Source organism: Lagenorhynchus albirostris, chromosome 4 (assembly GCF_949774975.1).
Source record: "Lagenorhynchus albirostris chromosome 4, mLagAlb1.1, whole genome shotgun sequence".
Lineage (NCBI taxonomy): Eukaryota > Metazoa > Chordata > Mammalia > Artiodactyla > Delphinidae > Lagenorhynchus > Lagenorhynchus albirostris.
Genome location: NC_083098.1, coordinates 105581085 through 105604658, shown reverse-complemented (window position 1 = coordinate 105604658; position 23574 = coordinate 105581085). Strand labels below are relative to the sequence as shown.

The 23574-nt window shown below is 35.8% G+C and overlaps 1 protein-coding gene across 4 annotated transcripts in view; it reads right to left on the bottom strand.

The window, feature by feature from the left end:
- Window positions 1-303: 303 nt before the first annotated feature.
- The window catches only part of FBXL5 (F-box and leucine rich repeat protein 5), a 51646-nt gene continuing 28375 nt past the window's right edge, over window positions 304-23574 (bottom strand). For 2 of the 4 annotated variants that reach the window (XM_060148481.1, XM_060148483.1), the window contains 2 exons: window positions 9132-9280; window positions 304-2125 (listed from right to left, as the gene is read on the bottom strand). In XM_060148481.1, the coding sequence (XP_060004464.1) occupies window positions 2049-2125; window positions 9132-9280 (226 nt within the window). In that variant the 3' untranslated portion in view covers window positions 304-2048. Of the gene's footprint in view, window positions 2126-9131; window positions 9281-10809; window positions 11606-12971; window positions 13075-23574 lie in introns of those variants that run through there. The other 2 variants (XM_060148485.1, XM_060148484.1) reach the window with 2 other exon arrangements.

The window sequence follows — 23574 nt, the reverse complement described above, 5'->3', positions numbered from 1 at the left end:
AAAAGGGGGGCACCTCCATTACCTGGAACCCCTGGGAAATTAGCTGCTCAAATTAATTAATTTATGAAGAATAACATTAAGCCGAGTCCCAAAATATCATTTAATCATGATTTTTTCCATTAAGTATTATCAAAAATTTAACTCCCCAAATATTACACTGTTTTCTGATTACATGGGTATAAACTTGAGTACTCCCTTGATGACTTGGGACCTGGTTATAGATAACTAATTTTACCATGCAGTTGGATGGGAGTCACTCCAGAAGACTTATTTTAGTTTGTTTTCTTGAAATAGTCCCTGATGTCAATTTTTCAAATGAACTTTATTAATCATTTAAGGAAATAAAAGTACAGTAACGACAAAACAGTCAACCTACAAAATAAAACTTCTGACCCTGTAACGGTTCACTAAACTCAGATTTCCTCTCAAGTTCTCTAAGGGAATCCAGAACGTTTTTTCCTTTGTGCTTAGGCCAGACTTTTAAAGGAGGCAGCTAGGCGCAGTAGTGCCACAAGAGGCATGAGGACTTAAGCTAAGAGACACAAACTTAAAGGGTAAGATGGTCTGCTTCCAGAGCTGCCCTATCCTCCATACAAGAAACTTGAGGGGTTCCATCTTATATTTCACAAATGTTAATAGCAATGGAATCAAAATAAGGAAACTCTTAGAGAAAAGTGAAATTTCAGAGTCATTAGATGTCCTTCCTTAGAGGTGATCTTCCCTCACAGTATTTAGTTCAAATGTTAGTTAAATTTAAAAGCAGAGTGACTTCTTATTTATTTTCTCGTCAAATGTTTCTTCCTTCATCTTTAGACAACTCTGTGTAAAACAGTTTTCTCTTAGCCTGAACTGAAATCTGTCTATCTATAGTTTATATCTTTCCTGCTCTTCCTCTTCCTCAATAAAACAAACAAAAAATACCTGGGACCACAAAGAACATAATTGCAAGATTACCTCCTCTTCCACAGCCTTACAGATATTTATAAAAATAGATGGCATGCTGCTGACTGTTCTCTTCTTTGTGACATAAATTATACATAGCATGACATAAAATTGACTCAATATGTGCCTTTCTGAATAACAGGTCTCCATTCCAATTATTATTTCAAACAGCAATGAAGATAAGCTTACAAATGCAAATTCTGACGACTGCACAATAAATTTCAAAAAGACAATTCAGCTCAATAAAATCAGGTATCTGTCTAAAACTATTCATTTGTCAGAGTCATGATTTCATGGGAGTTCAAAAGACCTATTTAGTCCCATTTCACAGTAAAGTAACCCTGGATTGAGATTTACAACAAAATCAAAACACAAAAGAAATTACTTGGTAAAGTCCTCAAAGTAGATTTTATTTATACATTTCTTCAAATGACTGTGGAACTTTTAAAAACCCCTCCCCCAAATGTGACAATTTACGGACAGTGGTGGGAACCAGGGGTCTTTGAAGAAAGCGAATACAAAGACACTGGTGCTGTGCCAGCTCCCTGAGCTAACACCAAGAAGCCAATTTATTTTATAATCTTAAAGAATCTTATACGTGGATATGTTTGAATTGGCCCTCTGAGAATTGTTCAAATAAAGGAAACATTATGGAAAGGAGACTGGTTTCCAAACTGTGCAGTCTCTGAAAATAAAACTTCAAAAATGTATGTCTGAAAAGATCTGCAAGACTTGGTACAGTGTTTATCTATGAAGAGAACCAATAACCCATTGACTTCAAAACTCAAAATAATCTAAAAAATACTTTAAATGGCATGGCATTAGTGACATTTTTTTCAAAATATTTAGTTTAAAAGAAATCTGATAAAATTGTTCTCACCCTATGAAAAAGACCTAATCCCTTTCTAAAACAAAAATAGGATTTGCAAGAGAAACAACACTGTACAATTCACTGGTAAATTAAGATTTCCGAGGCTGTAAGAAATGGGGCCAAAACAAGTCACACTCAAAAAGGGATGATTAACACAAGAAATGTGCTATAAGTAAAGTGCATGAAAGGAAGCCTGCTCAGCTAAATGAAGTAGACAAAGGTCAGAAGTCAAGGGTCATTCGCCAGAGCGGCAGCAGGCTCGAAAACCACACTGCAAATTCTGGCATCCACTGGCGGTGTCAGCATGAGGACCTGTATGAAAACAGAGAAGTGTGAAAGGAGGAATTTCTTATCACACAAAAATAATCTTGCTAATGAAAGAAGTAAAACACTTATTTTTTTTTAACTAGTAATACATTTGTAACATAGAAGTAAAATCCCACAATGAGTGTATAAAAAATTATTCAGCACAAAAATCGCCAACAGCAGTTTGACTTTAACTAATATAGGTAAATGAAAAAGAAGAATGAAAAGAAGTTATTTTTTGGCAACAATCTTACAAAATAAAAAATCCAAGAAGAAAAGAGATAACCCACAGAAGCAAGACTGCCAGGATAACTTCACAATGGATTTCTTGTATCATGAACATCTTTCCTAGAAATATAATTAAGGCAAAAACAACCTTATCTATAATAGATAAGCTGAAGAATCCAGTATTGAGCAATTATAATAAATATTACATTCAAAATTTTTGTTAAAAATAAACTACGTAGATATAGCCTTAACATATTTGCCATATTGCTATTTAACATCTGTACCCAAAATAAGTCATGTGATAGGGTTAGGTGAAATTATCTTCCAGAATCAAATATGTAATGAATGAATAATTAAAAACATATCTAAGACATAATAAAAGTTATGATCCAATTACAAAGAAAAGTAATAATACATTTGTGGAATAACTGACATTTTATTCCAATCACATTATGCTACCCAGACACTAGATTAAAAGATCCATTAGGGAACAAAGCTGAGAATTAGAAAGTATCAAAGAGATATCATGGCGCATATTCAAATGTCAAGTACTCTGAATGAATCACAGTTTTCATAAAGGCGAGCAAATGTGGAAAAAGACATTTTAACTATATTGAAGCCTTTCAGTATGTCTGCACCATGAACAAAGTTAATTAGTTCTTTCATCAATTAGAACCAAAATACTTGCATTTTTGATACGTAAGGACCATAAAAGTACATGAAATATATTTTTATTATAGAAAATAATATTTATTTTATCAAATGGATTATAATTGAAAAATCACTGGAATGATATCAAGACTTTAACTTAGAAAAATATATTAAATTAGTTTTCTTTGTCTTTTGAAGTAGCGATCCATTGCAAAAGAAGGCAATTATGCTAATACCAACATAAGAAAATAACTACTTGCAAATAAACACATAGAACACACTTATTTACCAGAATTTAACTTTTTTTTGTATTCCTGTAATGGCAATATACAAAATACAAAGGACTAATTTCTTAGGATATACAATCAATGAAGTATAGCATTCATATATTTCACTAATGGAAATAATAATGTATCTTTAAGTAAGAAAAGAAACTAATGAACTTTACAAGCATAGTGGAACTGCAATAGCTTATGATTTCATTTATTTTCAAATACTTATGCTTAACTTTTAAAGTAATATAATGCCTGGGATACGGGGAGCAGGTATGGGAATGGGCAATAGTATATGAAAAAAGATTGACCACAGGTTTATAACTGCTGAAGCCAATGATCCATAAAGCTTCTTTATATTATTATGTTTATATATTTAAAAGGTTCTATAATAAAAGTTTAAAGTCATTTCAAATATAAAACTGAATTACCACAAGCTTATTTTTTATTTAATCAAAATTAAAATCTATTCTATTTTGAAAATGTAAAGTTAAATGTGTCAAATACTTAAAATTCATAAAGTAGCATTTTTTTAAGACTATTTTCTCTTAAGACACAATGCTAGTCATCTTAATCAAAGAGTCAAAATGAAATTTCTTAGTACATTAGAGCCTTTCTCCAAGAGCCAATCTCCTACCTCACTATCATTGCCCTGCCCTGACACAGTCCCTGTGATGAAATGCTTAAACTGGTGGTTTTTGCAAAAACATATCTATCATTTTCTCAGTATATAATTCTAACTTTTTTGAAAGGGAGAAATATGAGGAAAGAGACATGGAGACTTTGGTACAATATTCCAAACTGAAACTCCCTACAATACTTCAAAATGTCTATACTCATATTTTTAAAAGCACAGAAAGGTAAGGAAGAAATTTTATACTGCAATCACACGCCTAGGGAAAAATCATAAGCGATGGCTGAAAGCAATCAAAGTAAAGTATGCTACTGGTTTTCAAGAGAGAAAATTAAATGGGAGCCTCAAAGCAGCCAATTGGATCAAGGAATCTAATCAAAAGATTCATATTTTTCCAAACACAGGCATACTTCATTTAATTGTGCTTCACTTTATTGCACTTTGCAGATACTGCATTTTTTACAAACTAAAGGTGTGTGGCAACCTTGCACTGAGCAAGTCTACTGGCACCATTTTTCCAACAACATTTGCTCACTTCCTGTCTCTCTGGCACATTTTGGTAATTCTCACAATATTTCAAGCTTTTTCATTATTATTATATTTGTTATGGTCATCTGTGATCAGTGATCTTTGATGTTACTACTATGACTCACTGAAGGCTCAGATGATGGTTAAAATTTTTTAGCAAAAAAGTATTTTTAAATTAAAGTATGTACGTTGCTTTTTTTAGACAATGCTTTTGCACTTAATAGACTACAGTACAGTGCAAACATAACTTTTATATACACTGGGAAACCAAAATATTCACGTGGCTCACTTTATTGCAATATTCACTTTATTATGGTGGTCTGGAACCAAACTCACAATATCTCCGAGGTATGCCTGTACCACACAGTTTTTCACCAACCTCCCCCAAAAAAGAGGCTCAGGATCCTCAGTCTCCACTCCGGTGACCTGAGTCACTTTTTGCTCTCAAAGTCTAAGGGATGGAAGTAGGGATAATATGGGAAGAAAAATGTAGGAATAAAAATATGTGTCCTATATTAGGTAGAAAGTAACCCTCTCCTGATATCTGTCAGCATCTCCTTATTCATCACAAAACAAAGTTCATGCTCATATTGCTATAAAATGTGCTCCCTTTCTCAGATACACACCAGAATATCTTAGTTTCAATGGAAATCTAAGGGCATAAATTGTGCTTAACCAACAACTGTAATACTAACTACCTCAAAACTACAATCCCATCATAAGGTGAATGACATTCCAGGTGACTGATTCTAAAAATCCATAAAAGTGGTATCATCCATGAATGGGTTTTATTTTGTTGAAGGCCTAGTGCAAAGCAAAAGTGAAGACAACCGCTGTTTGTTAGTTTCATACTGTAGAAAACAGGGGAGAAAGCAATTTCCAAAGCATGGAAATCATAAGCAATGTTAACAGTTAAGACCCTTAAGCATCACAGAAGGACTATTTAGAAAAGGGAATAAATGGACAACAGAATAAACAGGCAACAGAAAAAGTGAGGTAGAATTGGAAAGAAACATGACTAAGATATGTTGGGTTGCCAAATATCTCAAGTAGACAGCTGTGCTTCCACAGACATGGAATTTCAAAGGTAAACATTTGACTTATCACCAGTAAATGTCAATCTTGATATGAGATAATAAACCCAATGGTTATAACAGATGAGGGCTAAATTACGGTAAAGGATAATAAAACAGAAAAATAACATTTGCATAATCATTAAATAAAATCTTTAAATGCATGGTAAAAATAAATTTTGTAAGAGAGCATTTTTTAAAATATTAGTAAAGAAGAGCTATAATGGTAGCTATTGTTATTTTCCCAAATTTTTATTACTGAATTGTTTGTTTTTCCTAGATTTTAAGCATATTACTTATGCTGTATATCTGCACTTACCTTCACTTACCTTTAATTCCTCTTTAACTTAAATTAGAAACATAAGAGAGCAAATCATCTGAAACTGTGTTACCTACTATGATCTAATCTATCTTAATTCACAAATTAAACATACATTGAAATGCAAATCAGTACAACAAGTTTATTTGCTATCATTGTTCAAATGTTCTTCAGAGCTCTAAAACTAGGCAATTCCATCTAACACTTCTTAAATGACAAGGAATTTTTTAAATGTTATGGCTAAGAAGCCTTTTTTTATACTTAAATCTTAACTTTTTTATCAATCAAATAACAAATTTAAATGTCATGAAAGAATCATTAAGAATAAAAATGGCATTTTATGTTAATACTTAGTATAGTGCCTTGCTCACAGCAGACACTGTTTGAATATCTGATTACTAATTTATCTTCTCCAAAATCTCTGCTAATGCTTAGGAAATAGAAAATTTTGTTTTACTTAGCACTTTTTAGTTAATGAGTATTATTTATCAGCATTTACTTCTTTTAGTTAGTAACCTGGTAGTTAACTATGTAAACTCTCTTTTGACAAAATACATTTTTAGTTAAGTGTTACTCTCAAATATTAAAATATAATGTGTCACCTAAATATGCTCCCTATTAGTTTAAGAACATGTATAAAAATATTGACTACTTTCAGAAATAATAAAAATAATAATAAAAAGGGAGCTAAATATTTATAGTCACTAAGTATTTGTACAAGTTGAATTATAATAAAAGATACTGGATGAATCCTGTGTCATCTTGCAAAACTGGATACAATGCAACTTTATTCTAACACTTTCTAGTGTCCATATGGCCTTTTAAGGAAAAGATTGTATCAGGGCATTGCTTTATGAGCAACTGGCTGGAACTCTGGAACATAAGTTCACATGACAAGTCACCCTGTAAACTTTAAAGGATTTCCATTTCCCCCAAATCATGCTTTAAGAAGCTGTAAAAGGAGACTTGGTATTGGATTATACAAGCACGGTCAGATTTCCTTTCAAACATTTTAAAGTCAGATATGTTCATTAAAATTCATTTATTGAAAACTACCACTCATTTATCAAAAAAAAATCTTAACATTCAACAAAAAGAATGTAGCAGCTCCTTTGGAACACTTTAATATTTATATATTCAAAACCAGTCAAGATGAAAGGAATTCTAACGTACTAGTAACAAAGTGCAAAAGTTTTTAAGTATTTAACTTTATCCCAACACCTAAATTATTTCAAGAAGTTTTTTTTAAAAAGACACACACACACAAAAGTAGTAGGCAGATCATAAAAATGAAGTGAAACCCAATCCCCCTACCAATCCAATAACATCTATATACCCCAAAATAAGTATAACAAATTAGGTTCTGAGATTTATTCCCACCAGCATAACCTATGCTGAAATCAGTGTAGACAATTCAAATGCAACCTACCAATAAGGTGTTTTTCTTACAAAAAATAATTGCTTACTGATTACTTTTCATAATATATCCTATAAGCCTTAGTAAGTACAACAGTGAACCCACAATGACATAACCGTGTATTAAAAATATATATATATATTTTTATTGCATCCCCAAAAGCAGCAAGTGCTGCACTGTAGCACTCACACCTTGTTTTGTACACTTAGCAGGTTGCAACTAAAATGACATTAATTTTCCCCATTCCTTCTTATACACTAAAGGCAACAGAGAGCAAAGAAATGCTTGAAGTTAGTGTTGCTATTTCAAGAACATGGGAGGTCATCTCCTGCATCACCAATGATTCAAGAAACAAGAGAGCTGCTATCTCCTGTCTCTTCATATACATTTTAAGAAAAATCTAATCTCTGAGAAACAGCAGATTTGCTAACTTCTCTGCCTACCGGTATGTCATTAAAGAAGATACTATTCCTCTAGTCTTGCTGCCGTCTGTCAATTTTTCTGCCTGAGAGACTCCGTTTATCTTCCCATGATCTTAAGATGAACTGGACTCTCAAAAATAACAATACATGGGCTTCCCTGGTGGCGCAGTGGTTGGGAGTCCGCCTACTAATGCAGGGGACATGGGTTCGTGCCCCGGTCCGGGAAGATCCCACATGCCACGGAGTAGTTGGGCCCATGAGCCATGGCTGCTGAGCCTGTGCACCGGAGCTTGTGCTCCGCAACAGGAGAGGCCACAACAGTGAGAGGCCCACGTACCGCAAAAAAAAAAAAAAAAACATGATGTAATAAGACACAGTAGAATCTGAACCATGTAAATTTTTTCCAATTATAAATACAGGAGGTTGACTTCCTTACTAATAGTTGAGGAGCAGCTTTTTATGCTTCAGGACTTCAGTCTCTACCAGTGATTATCAAATGCCCAACAGGGCACTGAACGTACTTTGAAAAAGCACATTAAACAGTCCCACTGCAGGGCAGGAATAGGCTTAAAAAATAAAACAAGGGGCTTCCCTGGTGGCGCAGTGGTTGAGAGTCCGTCCGCCTGCCGATGCAGCAGACACGGTTCGTGTCCCGGTCTGGGAAGATCCCACATGCCGCCGAGTGGCTGGGCCCGTGAGCCATGGCCGCCGAGCCTGCGCGTCCGGAGCCTGTGCTCCGCAAGGGGAGAGGCCACAACAGTGAGAGGCCCACGTACCACAAAAAAATAAAAAAATAAAAAAATAAAAATCAAGAAATGTTTACCTGATGATTGTTAAAAGTAGGTTCAGGGTTCAATCTCCATAATACTATAGGAATTTTAATCACATTTAAAGCACCTCAGCCTCTTCCCAATACCACACTCACCATCCTCCTCAATCTTCCAAGAGATTTATTTGGAACCAGATTCAGGGTCCCTGAGGAGTTCACATTACCAAAGTCCTCCTTTTTCTACTACATTATGAAGTTTTCTTGTCCTACAAGAAAACTAACTCTAACATCCCTAAGAATTAGGTGTATCTAGAACAGCAATACGCTGTATTGTTAATGAGTGCTCTTTCACTCTAGAGGAATTTCCCAAAATTTTATAAGAATTTTAGTAATTCTATAAAAACTTGTCACTTTGGATTAAACTATTACATATTTCTAAAATCTGGCAGAATGGATAGTTGAGATATCTCTCCAAAAGAAAACTTATCTTTAGAAAGATAAGAAAACTTATCTTTAGAAAGATAAGAAAATTTATCTTTAGAAAGATAAGAAAACTTATCTTTCAGACTAAACCTGAAAGTAAAAATGGTTGGTAATCAGAAATCTAGAAAACAAAATAGAAACCCTAAGAATTTTCAGAACTGTTAAAAATTTTTAAATCAACTCCTCCAAAATTATCCCATTGTTAAAAGGCATTACCGTTAATGTTGTCACAGTAGTAAAAGTATTCATCATTTAGAGAAGGACATGCTGAAACCAAATCCTGCAGGCCTGCACCAGTTACAGTAAGACAACCAGAGAGATTGAGGTGCTCCAAATAAGGTAGCCCTCCTCCCAGAGTCAAAACCCTGTAAGAGAAGCAATTCAACAATTAGAATATATTAACAATTAAAATGTATAGTAAAATCTATGAAAATTTATGTATTCCTATGGCCCAATGGACTATTAACAGACCTTTCAATCTGGTAATGAAAAATTAAAGTATCTCTACAAAACATGACAACTAACTTCATCCTTAGGCAGGATACATTTAACAGAGACATTTCTGAAGACATTCAATAAACAAGTCTATGAAATGTTCTTTATAAGAACATTACAGTAACTCAATTCTTACAGGAAGGAAGTAATGAATCCTGGAATTGTAATCTTCACTCTCCTACTAAACTAAGTAAAAATTATCAAGAAAATTACTAAACAGTTTGGCAGTTCCTCAAAGAGTTAAAGAATCAGCATATACCCAAGAGAAGTGAAAACATATGTTCACAGAAAAACTTGCAAACAAATGTTCACAGCAGCATTATTCATAATATCCAAAAAGTGGAAACAATCCAAATGTCCACTAATCAATGAGTGGATAAACAAAATTTAGTATAAATATCATGTAGCCATAAAGAACTGATACATGCCACAGCATGCATGAACCTTGAAAATACTGTGCTAAGTGAAAAAAATCATACACAAAAGACCACATACTATGTAATTCCACTTATATGAAATATCCAAAATAAGCAGAATAGACAGACAAAGTAAATTAGTGGCTACCAGGGGCTGGGGGCAAAGAGGAATGAAGAATGACTGCTAATGAGTAAATGGTTTCTTTTTGGTTTAATGAAAATGTTTCTAATTTGATAGTGGTAATGGTTGCCAACCTTGTAAGTATACTAAAACCACTGATTTGTACCCTTTAAAAGAATGAATTTAATGTGAATTTCATTTCAGTAAAAATGAAAACATTGCTTTTCATGGCATACCCTAGGAGAATTTTAAAAAACAATTTACATAAAAAGAATAAAATGAGAAATTGACTGAAATGACAATGGCAGAGCTGAAAAATATCAAGAGCAAAACTGAGAACATCAATTCCCTCTATAGAACAGCAAAAACTGGGAAAACTAGAGACAGTCTATCTTGACAGCACTATCCAAAAACTAATAATACAATAAATTTAGTAAAAAAACAAATAGCATGATTATGCAGATACATGGAAATTAGGAAGTAAAGGCAAGTAAAAGTATGTAAACTACTGAGATTAGAATAAACTATGGAAATATTTATATATTCAGTGACAGGCACTGACGGACAAAGATCAGTACATACATTTTAATGTTTTGTCATTGCATGTTTACAAGAAAAACCTGGCCTATCAAAAAGAGCTTATCAAGACCCCAATACACGTGAGAGATTTAAATGCATACTTCTCCTTATATTTTGACTGAAAAAGACTCACTTTTTCTTAAATCATAAATTCCCTGATCCATTCCTACAGTTTAAATTAGTAACAGTGGCAGTTCAGAACTTCAGTGGCTTGACTGGGCCACAGTAATTACAAATAGACATCTTTAAAGGAAGACTATTGTTTAAAGTTTATTGATTCTTTTTTTCCTATAAAGTTGAATAGCTCAGAATAAAAAATAAAACAGCTTCTAAAAAGTGGTCTAAAAGATCTCAGAAGGTATCTCAATGCAGAAACTGCTTCATGTTCTAAAACTTACAAATTTTCAGTACACTGAGGACAGACTGCATGGAATGTAAAACTTTATATCACAAATACACTTGAGTAAACTGTATATGCATTCACTGAGTCTAGTGGGATATCAAACAAGACAAAAGTAAACAAGCAGTTATAATATCATATGATGAATGCTCTCCTGGGAACGTATTTAAGGGCCTTGGTGGAGGGAGGGGGACAGGGGTCACAAACGGTTTCCCTTAAAAAGTGACGTTTAAACTGGAATGGAGGCAGAAATGAACAGAAGTTAGCCAATAAACGTTTGTTAGAGAGAGAGCAAATGCAAATGTATGAAGACAGAGAAATACAGTACAGGCATACCTCAGAGATATTGCAGGTTGAGTTCCAGACCACCACAATAAAGCGAATATCACAATAAAGCAAGCCACACAATTTTTTTGGTTTTCTGGTGCATATAAAAAAGTTAGGTTTACATTATACTGTAGTCTATTAAGTATGCAATAGCAGTATGTCTAAAAAACTATATGCATACCTTAATTAAAAATATTTTATTTTATTGCTAATTGCTAAAAATACTTATTGTATCATCTGAGCCTTCAGCAGCAAGTCATAATCTTTTTGCTGGTGGAGGGTCTTGCCTCCATGTTGACGGCTGCTGACTGATCGAGGTGGTGGTTGAAGGCTGGGGTGGCCGTGGCAGTTTCTTAAGATAAGACAACAATGAAGTTTTTTTTGCTGCATTGACTGACTCTTCCTTCCACGAATGATTGCTCTGTAGCATTTTGCCCTACTTCTTTCAAAACTGGAGTCAATTACTTTCAAACCCTGCCACTGCTTTAACAGTTAAGTTTATGTAATATTCTAAATCTTTTGTAGCCACTTCAACAGTCTTCACAGCATTTTCACCAGGAGTAGATTCCATCGGAAGAAACCACTTTCTTTGTTCATCCATAAGAAACAACTCCTTATCCATTAAAGTTTTATTACGGATATAATTCAGTCACATTTTCATACTCTACTTTTAATTCTAGTTCTCTTGCTATTTCTAACCTGCAGTTACTTCCTCCAGTGAAGTCTTGAACCCCTCAAAGTCATTCATGAGGGTTGTAATCAATTTCTTCTAAAATCCTGTTAATGTTGATATTCTGATATGTTCCCAAGAATCACAAATGTTCTTCATCGCATCTAGAATGGTGAATCCTTTCAATTTACTTTGCCTAGCTCAGAGGAATCACTACCTAAGGCAGCTACATAGCCTTACAAAATATATTTCTTAAATAGTAAGACTTGAAAGTTGAAATGCCTCCTGGATCAATGGGCTGCAAAATGGATGTTGTGTTAGCAGGCATGAAAACAACATTAATCTCAGCGACTTCCCTGGTGGCACAGTGGTTAAGAATCGCCTGCCAATGCAGGGGACACGGGTTCGATCCCTGGTCCGGGAAGATCCCACATGTCATGAAGCAAGTAAGCCCATGCACCATAACTACTGAGCCTGCGCTCTAGAGCCCACGAGCCAGCTACTGAGCCCACGTGCCCCAACTACTGAAGCCCGCACACCTAGAGCCTATGCTCTGAGACAACAGAAGCCACTGAAACGAAAAGCCCGCGCACTGCAACAAAGAGTAGCCCCTGCTCACCACAACTACAGAAAGCCCGTGCACAGCAACGAAGACCCAACACAGCAAAAAATAAATAAATTTATAAAACAAACAACAACAAAAAACATTAATCTCATGGTACATCTCCATCAGAGCTCTTGGGTGAGCAGGTACATTATCTCTGAGCAGTATTTTGAAAGGAAACTTTTTCTTCCTAAGCAGTAGGTCTCAAGAGTGGGCTTAAAAAGTCAGTAAATCATGTTGTAAACAGATATGCTGTCATCCAGGCTTTGTGGTTTCATTTACAGAGCACAAGCAGAGTAGATTTAGCATCATTCTTAAGGGCCCTAGGATTTTCAGAATGGTAAATAAGCACTGGCTTCAACGAAGCCACCAGCTGCATTAACCCCTAATAGAAGAGTCAGCCTGTCCTTTGAAGCCAGGCACTGACTTCTCCTCTGTACTCACCTTGCACTTTTATGTTATGGCTTCTTTCCTTAAATCTCATGAACCAACCTCTGCTCGCTTCCAACTTTTCTTCTGCAGCTTCCTCACCTCAGCCTTCACAGAACTGAAGAGAGTTAGGGTCTTGCTGTGAATTAGGCTTTGGCTTAAAAGAATACCGTGGCTAGTTTGATCTTCTATCCAGACCACTAAAACTTTCTCCTTATCAGCAAAAAGGCTGTTTCACTTTCTTATCATTCATGTGTTCAATAGAGTAGCACTTTTAATTTCCTTCAAGAACTTCTCCTTTGCTTGTATAGCCTGGCTAACTGTTTGGTGCAAAAGACCTAGCTTTCAGCGTATCTTGCTTGGCTTTTGACGTGCCTTCCTCACTAAGTGTAATCATTTCTAGATTTTGATTTAAAGTGAGAGATGTGTGACTCATTTTACTTGAATACTTAGAGGCCACTGTAGGGTTATTAATTGGCCTAATTTCAATACTGTTGTGTCTCAGGAAATAGGGTGGCAGGAGAAGATGGAGAGAGATGGGGAATAGCCAGTTGAAGCAGTCAGAACACACACAGTATTTATCGATTAAGTTTGCCATCTTATATGGTTTGTGGCACTCCAAAACAATTACAGTAGTATCATCAGAGATCACTGATCACAGATCACCATAACAAATATAATAATAATGGAAGTTTGAAATACTGAAGAATTAAAGTGTGACACAAAAACGTGAAGCAAGCAAATATCGTTAGAAAAATGGGACTGACAGACCTGCTCAATACAAGGTTGCCACAAACCTTCAATTTGCATAAGACGCAATTATCTGCAAAGCACAATAAAGCAAAGTACAATGAAACAAGGTATGCCTGTATACCTGGAGGAAACGAAAATAGCTGAGTATGGTTAAAGAAAGGATGGTTTTGTGTGTTTGTGTGTTATGTTTATGTTTACCTACTTGCTGTCTTTTTTTTGGCAGAGGTGAAGATGTGAGGAAGTAAAAGGAAGAGATTTAAAGAAGGTAACAAGATATAAACTACAGAGGCAAGCAAGGGCCAAGAATCTGAACTTTAACCAAAGGGCAATAAGACTCACTGAAACGCTTAAAGGAGTAATAACAAGTAATAAGAAATGCATACTAGAAAGATCACTCTAGTCTACTTTTTATCACCAATACCCAAGTATGTCAGGCACAGGCCTACACAGTAAAATGCAAAATACATTCTTTGCTCTCAAACAAAGAAAGAAACATTTAAACAAAGTATTAATAATGCATGCAATAAGAAAAAAGTTTTAGAAATATATACAAATTACAGAAATAATACAGACCAGGGAGTGATTCAAAGTAGTAATCTTTAAAAGATCAGAACAAAATCCAGAATTCAACAATGTATAATTCACATTATCTGGTATCCAATCAAAAACTACTAAACACTCAAAGAATCAGAAAAAAAGAATCAATAGAAACAGACCAATAAATGATAAAGATGATGAAATTAGGAGATAATGACTTTAAAACAGATTTCATATTTTAAATATGCTCAAGGATTTAAAAGAAAATATGAACATAATGAAACAAAAAACATGTCTATATATTAGTTTTTTTTGTTTTAATATATTTACATACATTATTGATGTGCTTATATGTGTGTGTATATGTATATATCAGGGAGGATCACGAGTGTACCAAATGAAACTTCTAGAGATGAAAAATACAATATCTGAAATAAAAAATACACTGAACGAGATTAGCAGTAATTAGACATTGCAAAAATTAGTGGACTTGAAAAACAACCAGATTAACCAAAATGAAGCACCAAGAGAAAAAAGAACAAAAACAGTAAGGAAAAGAAAAAGCCCTGGTGTTATGGGTTGAATTGTGTCCCCTCCCACCCCCATCAAAAAAAGATATGTTGAAGTCTTAACCCTCAGTATCATAAATGTGACTTTAGTTGGAAATACAGTCTTTGCAGATTTAAGATCAGGTCATTAGGGTGGGCCTTAATCCAATATGACTGATGTCCTCCTAAGAAGAGGGATATTTAGACACACACACACACACACACACACATACACACGGATAATGCCATGTGAAGACGCATAGATATACAGACACAAAAAGGAGATGGCCGTGTGAAGACTGAGGCAGAGATTGGGGTTATAGTGCCACAAGCCAAGCAACACCTGGGTCTATGAGAAGTTTCAAGAGTTAAGAAAGGATGCTCCCTTAAAGGTTTCAGAGGGAACATGATCTGGCCAACACCCCGATTATTGAACTCTAATCTCCAGAACTCTAAGAGAATAAATTTCTATCATTCTAACCACCTAGCTTGTGGTACTTTGTCATGACAGTCCAGGGAACTATTACACTAAAGTGACCTATAGTACAGTATCAAGAAGCCTGACATACATGGAAGTCCCAGCAAGAAGCAGGGGTAAGAGAATAGGGAGGAGAGAAAAAGTCCTTGAGGAAATAATAGCTGAATTTTGTTTTTCAATTTTATGAAAGCTAGGAATAACATATCCAAGAATCTCAATTAACCCCAAGCAAGAAAACAATGAAGATAACCACACCAAGGCATACCATATGCAAACTGCATTAAAAGCAGAAATAAAACTTTAAAGCAGCTAAAGAAAAAACATACATAATATACGGAAGAACAAAGATAAAAATTTAATACAATTCTCATAAATGATGCAAGCTGAAAGACAATGTAACATCTTAAAAGTGCTAAAACAAAACTACCAACTTAGAATTCTATACACAGTGAAAATCTTTCTAAAATGAAGGTGAAATAAAGAGTTTTTCAGACAAGAACTGAGAGTTTACTGACAAAAGACTTAACAGTACAAAAAACTACAGAGAACTCTGCAGGCAAAAGAAAAACAATACCAAATGGAAACATGAAACTGTACAAAAGCATGAAGAATGGCAAAAAAGGTGAAATAAGACTTCTTTGTTAATTTTTTCTAAAAGACAATTGTTTGGGACTTCCCTGGTAGTCCAGTGGTTAAGACTTCACCTTCTAATGCAGGGGGTACGGGTTCGATCCCTGGTCGGGGAGTTAAGATCCCACATGCCTCATGGCCAAAAAAAAAAGACAATTGTTTAAAGAAAAAATATTAACAATGTATTATGGGGTTTAAAACATATATAGAAATAAAATATATAACAAAAACAGCACAAAGAATGGGGAGGGGAACAGGCGATTACTGTTTTAAGATTCTTACATTCTATGTGAAATGGTATAATACTGTTTGAAGGTAGAAAGCAATTAGTTAAAAATGCATACACAAAAGCATAAAACAGTAATTATAAATCTACGTTAAAGGGCACACAATGTATAAAGCTGTAACCTGTACCAATAACAATATAAAGGAGATGAGACAGAGATGTCAAGAGTGGAGTATTTGTACATGATTGAAACTAAGCTGGTTGTCAAACTAGGTTGTTTTAAGATCAAGATGTTAACTGTATCCCTAAGGTAACAACTAAAAAAATAACTTTAAAAAACAAAGAAAATGGAGAAAAAGGGAATCAAATGGTATATTACAACAAAACAAAACATAAAAAGAGGAAGTCACTGAGAAAATGAGGAACAAAAGCATATAAAACATAAGGAAAAGAAATAGATAAATGGCATAAGTAAAGTCTCCTTTATCAGTAATTACTTTAAAAATGAATCCATCAAATTCTCCTCCTGAAAGGCAGAGATTAACAGACTATATTAAAAATTTTTAAACTTCAGAATTTTAAAAACATGATCCATCTATATACTCTTTATTAGAGACCTCACTTTAGATGCAAAAACACTAAGAGGTTAAAAGTAAAAGCATGAGAAAAGATACTCCAAGCAAAAAGTAACCAAAAGGGGGGAGTTCCCTGGCAGTCAAGTGGTTAAGACTCCAGGCTTCCACTGCAGGGGGCACGGGTTCAATCCCTGGTCAGGGAACTAAGATTCTGCATGCCACATAGTGAGGCCAAAAAAACAAGGTAACAAAAACAGAGCAAGAGTGACTATAATACTGTGAAACAAAAAAGACTTTAAAATTTTAAATGTTTACAAAAGGCAAAGGGTATTAGGATATTATATATTGGTAAAAGGTGTACTCCACCAAGATTAAAAAAAACTGAGAACATATACACACTTAACAACAGAGCCCCAAAATATATGATACAAAATTGATAGAACTAAAGGGAAAAATGAAAAGTCCTACAAGAAGAGTCAGAAATACAATATCCCAATTTCAATAATGGATAGAACAAGTGGACAGAAGATCAAGAGGGGAATAGAGAACTTGAACTACACTATTAACAGATTAGTCCTACCAAACATATAGAGAACATTCCGGTTAAAAACAGCAGAATACACATTCTTCTCAAGTGCACATGGAATACTCAGATCACGTTTGGCCACAAAAAAAGGCTTAATAAATTTTAAAAGGTTGAACTCATAGAAAGTATAACTTTGCTTCTTTGAAAAGATCATCAAAAATTGACATTTAGTTAGTATAACTAAGAAAAAAAGAGGACTCAAATTACCAATGTAAGAAATGAACATTAGGGGACTTCCCTGGTGGCACAGTGATTAAGAATCCGCCTGCCAATGCAGGGGACATGGGTTTGAGCCCTGGTCCGGGAAGATCCCATATGCCACGGAGCAACTAAGCCCGTGTGCCACGACTACTGAGCCTGCACCCTAAAGCCCGCAAGCCACAACTACTGAAGCCCACATGCCTAGAGCCCATGCTCTGCAACAAGAGAAGCCACTGCAATGAGAAGCCCGCACACTGCAACAGAGTAGCCCCCGCTACTCTTCTCTACTCTAGAGAAAGCCCATGCGCAGCAAGGAATACCCAACACAACCAAAAATAAATAAATAAATATTAGAAATGAAAGTTAGGACATTACTACCGATTTTACAGAAATAGAAAGGATTATAAAATAGTACCATGAACAACTGTATATCAACAAATTGTATAACCTAGATGAAGTAGACAACTCCCCTAGAAACACAAAAAGTAACAAAAATACTGACTCAAGGAAAAAAACAAACAAACAGAAAATCAGAATACACCTACAACAAGTAAGGAGACTGAATTAGTAATCAAAGCTTCCCAACTAAGAAATCAAAATCAGATGCCTCACTGGTGAATTCCACTAAACATTTAGAGAAGTAACAATCCTTCTCAAACTCTTAAAAAACACTGAAGAGGAGGAAGACTTCCTACTCATTCTATGAGGCCAGTATTATTACCCTGATACCAAAGCTAGACAAAGGCACAAGAAAAGAAAACTACAGGCCAAATGTCCCTTACAAATATAGATGCAAAAATCCACAACAAACACGAGCAAACTGAATCCAGGAGCATATTAAACAGATTACACACCATGACCAAGTGAGTTTTATCCCAGGGATGCAAGGGCGGTTCTCAATCAAATTAACATATCACACTAATAGAATGGAGGAGAAAAAAATACATGATCATCTCAACTGATGCAGAAAGAGCATGTGACAAAATCAAATACACTTTTATGATAAAAATACTCAGTAAACTAGGACTAGAAGAGAACTTCCTCAACATAAGAAAAGCCATATATGGAAAACACACAGCTAAGACAGTCAATGATGAAAGACTGAAAGCTCATCCCCTAAGATTAGAAACAAGATAAGGATGCCCACTATGGATGCTTCCACTTAATACAGTACTGGAAATTCTAGCCAGAGCAATTAAACCAGAAAAAAAAATTATTTTAAGGCATCTAAGTTGGAAAGGGAGAAGTAAAATAATCTGTTTGTAGATGACATGATCTTATACATAGAAAACTCTCAAGAATTCACACCAAAAAAAACTGTATTAAGAGCTAAAAAACAAATGTGGAAGAGTAGCAGGATACAAAATCCACATTCAAAAATCAGTTAGGGGCTTCCCTGGTTGTGCAGTGGTTAAGAATCCGCCTGCCAAAGCAGGGGACACGGGATCAAACCCTGGTCTGGAAAGATCCCACATGCCGTAGAGCAACTAAGCCTGTGCACTGCAACTACTGAAGCCCGTGCTCTGCAACAAGAAATCCACTACAGTGAGAAGCCCGTGCAATGCAAGAAAGAGTAGCCTCTGCTCTCCACAACTAGACAAAGCCCACATGCAGCAACGAAGACCCAACACAGCCAAAAATACATAAATTAATTTTTTAAAAATCAGTTATATTTCTACACGCTAGCAATGAACAATCTGAAAAAGAAATTAAGAAAATTCCACTTAAAATAGCATCAAAAAATTAAAATACTTAAGAATTAACTTAACTAAGGCAAAAGACTTGTACACTGAAAACTGCAAAACACTGCTAAAAGAAATTAAAGAAAAAATGACAACAAGGACTCAAATACTTGTATGCCAATATTCACAGCAGCATTATTCACAACAGCTAACAGGGCGAACAATCCAAGTGCCCATCGATGATGACATCAATGACAAACAGATAAACAAAATGTGGTATATAAATACAGAATATTATTCAGCTATAATAAGGAATGAAGTTCTGATACATTCTACAACGTGAATGAACCTTGAATACATTATGCTAAGTGAAATAAGCCAGACAGAGAGGACAAGTATTGTATGTTTCCACTTACATGATGTATCTATGTTGTATAAATGATGCAAATACATAGAGACAGAAAGTAAAACAGTAGGGAGCCTGGGAGGGTTGGAAGAGTAAGCAGTTACTGCTTGATAGTTACACTTTCTGTTGTTGAGTGCTGAAAAAGTTTTGGAAATATTTGCAATGTTATACAACATTGTGAACTCAGAGTGCCACTGAGTTGTACACTTAAAAATCATTAAAATGGAAGGACTGGTTCAAGATGGCGGAGTAGAAGGACGTGCTCTCACTCCCCCTCGCGAGAGCACCGGAATCACAACTAACTGCTGAAAAATCACTGACAGAAAGACACTAGAACTCACCAAAAAAGATACCCCACATCCAAAGACAAAGAAGCCACAATGAGATGGTAGGAGGGGTGCAATCACAATAAAATCAAATCCTGTAACTGCTGGGTGGGTGACTCACAAACTGGAGAACACTTATACCACAGAAGTCCACCCACTGGAGTGAAGGTTCTGAGCCCCACGTCAGGCTTCCCAACCTCGGGGTCCACCAACAGGAGGAGGAATTCCCAGAGAACCAGACTTAGAAGGCTACTGGGATTTGATTGCAGGACTTCAACAGCACCGGGGGAAAGAGACCCCACTCTTGAAGGCCACACACAAAATAGTGTGCGTATCGGGACCCAGGGGAAGGAGCAGTGACCCCATAGGAGACTGAACTAGACCTACCTGCTAGTGTTGGAGGGTCTCCTGCAGAGGTGGGGGGTGGCTGTGTCTCACCATGAGGACAAGGACACTGGCAGCAGAAGTTCTGGGAAGTACTCCTTGGCATGAGCCCTCCCAGAGTCTGCCTTCAGACCCACCAAAGAGCCTGGGTAGGCTCCAGTGTTGGGTCGCCTCAGGCCAAACAACCAACAGGGAGGGAACCCAGCCCCACCCATCAGCAGACAACCAAATTAAAGTTTTACTGAGATCTCCCCACCACAGCAACAGCCAGCTCTACCCACCACCAGTCCCTCCCATCAGGAAACTTGCAAAACCCTCTTAGATAGCCTCATCCACCAGAGGGCAGACAGCAGAAGCAAGAAGAACTACAATCCTGCAGCCTGTGGAACAAAAACCACATTCACTTCAGAAAGACAGACAAGATGAAAAGGCAGAGAGCTACGTACCAGATGAAGGAACAAGATAAACCCCCAGAAAAACAACTAAATGAAGTGGAGATAGGCAACCTTCCTGAAAAGAATTCAGAATAATTATAGTGAAGATGATCCAGGACCTTGGAAAAAGAATGGAGGCAAAGATCCAGAGGATGAAAGAAATGTTTAACAAAGACCTATAAGAATTAAAGAACAAACAAACAGATATGAACAATACATAACTGAAATGAAAAATAAAGGAGAAAGAACCAATACCAGAATAACTGAGGCAGAAGAACGGATAAGTGACCTGGAAGACAGAATGGTGGAATTAGCTGCCATGGAACAGAAGAAAGAAAAAAGAATGAAAAGAAATGAAGACAGACTAAGAGACCACTGGGACAACATTAATAAATGCAACAACATTCACATTATAGGGGTCCCAGAAGAAGAGAGAGAGAAAAGACCCGAGAAAATATATGAAGAGATTATAGTCGAAAACTTCCCTAACATGGGAAAGGAACTAGCCACCCAAGTCCAGGAAGCACAGAGACTCCCAGGCAGGACAAACCCAAGGAGAAACATGACAAGACACACAGAAAACAAATTGGAAAAAATTAAAGACAAAGAAAAATTACTGAAAGCAGCAAGGGGAAAACTACAAATAACGTACAAGGGAACTCCCGTAAGGTTAATAGCTGATTTCTCAGCAGAAACTCCACAAGCCAGAAGGGAGTGGCATGATATACTTAAAGTGATGAAAGGGAAGAACCTACAACCAAGATTACTCTACCCGGCAAAAAAAGAAAATTACGGAAATATATCACAGATGAATATAGATGCAAAAATCCTCAACAAAATACTAGCAAACAGAATCCAACAGCACATTAAAAGGATCATACACCATGATCAAGTGGGACTTATCCCAGGGATGCAAGGATTCTTCAATATACGCAAGTCAATCCATGTGATACACCGTATTAACAAACTGAAGAAGAAAAAGCATATGATCACCTCAATAGATGCAGAAAAAGCTTTTAACAAAATTCAACACCCATTTATGATAAAAACTCTCCAGAAAGTGGGCACAGAGGGAACTTACCTCAACATAATAAAGGCCATATACGACAAACTCATAGCAAACATTGTTCTCAGTGGTGAAAAACTGAAAGCACTTCCTCTAAGATCAGGAACAAGACAAGGATGTCCACTCTCACCAGTATTATTCAACATACCTTTGGAAGTCCTAGCCAGGGCAATCAGAGAAGAAAAAGAAATAAAAGGAAGACAAATTGGAAAAGAAGAAGTAAAACTGTCACTGTTTGAAGATGACATGATACTATACATAGAGAATCCTAAAGATGCCACCAGAAAACTACTAGAGCTAATCAATGAATTTGGTAAAGTTGCAGGATACAAAATTAATGCACAGAAATCTCCTGCATTCCTATACACTAATGATGAAAAATCTGAAAGAGAAATTAAGGAAACACTCCCATTTACCACTGCAACAAAAAGAATAAAATACCTAGGAATAAACCTACTTAGGGAGACAAAAAACCTATATGCAGAAAACTATAAGACACTGATGAAAGAAATTAAAGATGATACCAACAGATGGAGAGATATACCATGTTCTTGGACTGGAAGAATCAATATTGTGAAAATGACTATACTACCCAAAGCAATCTACAGATTCAATGCAATCCCTAGCAAATTACCAATGGCGTTTTTTATGGAACTAGAACAAAAAATTTTAAAATTTGTATGGAGACACAAAAGATCCTGAATAGCCAAAGCAGTCTTGAGGGAAAAAAACGGAGCTAGAGGAATCAGACTCCCTGACTTCAGACTATACCACAAAGCTACAGTAATCAAGACAATATGATACTGGCACAAAAACAGAAATACAGATCAATGGAACAAGACAGAAAGCCCAGAGATAAACCCACGCACCTATGGTTAACTAATCTATGACAAAGGTGGCAAGGATATACAATGGAGAAAAGACAGTCTCTTCAATAAGTGGTGCTGGGAAAACTGGACAGCTACGTGTAAAAGAATGAAATTAGAACACTCCCTAACACCATATACAAAAATAAACTCAAAATGGATTAGAGACCAAAATGTAAGACCAGATACTATAAAACTCTTAGAGGAAAACCTAGGAAGAACACACTTTGACATAAATCACAGCAAGATCTTTTTTTGATCCACCTCCTAGAGTAATGGAAATAAAAACAAAAATAAACAAATGGGATCTAATGAAACTTAAAACCTTTTGCAAAGCAAAGGAAACTACAAACAAGACGAAAAGGCAACCCTCAGAATGGGAGAAAATATTGGCAAACGAATCAACAAAGGATTAATCTCCAAAATATATAAACAGCTCATGCAGCTCAATATTAAACAAACAACCCAATCCAAAAATGGGCAGAAGACCTAAATAGACATTTCTCCAAAGAAGACATACAAATGGCCAAGAAGCACATGAAAAGCTGCTCAACATCACTAATTATTAGAGAAATGCAAATCAAAACTACAATGAGGTATCACCTCACACCAGTTAGAATGGGAATCACTGGAAAACCTACAAACAACAAATGCTGGAGAGGGTGTGGAGAAAAGGGAACCCTCTTGCCCTGTTGGTGGGAATGTAAATTGATACAGCCACTACGGAGAACAGTATGGAGGTTCCTTAAAAAACTAAAAATAGAATTACCAAACGACCCAGCAATCCCACTACTGGGCATATACCCTGAGAAAACCGTAATTCAGAAACAGTCATGTACCACAATGTTCATTGCAGCACTATTTAAAATAGCCAGGACATGGAAGCAACCTAAATGCCCATCGACAGACCAATGGATAAA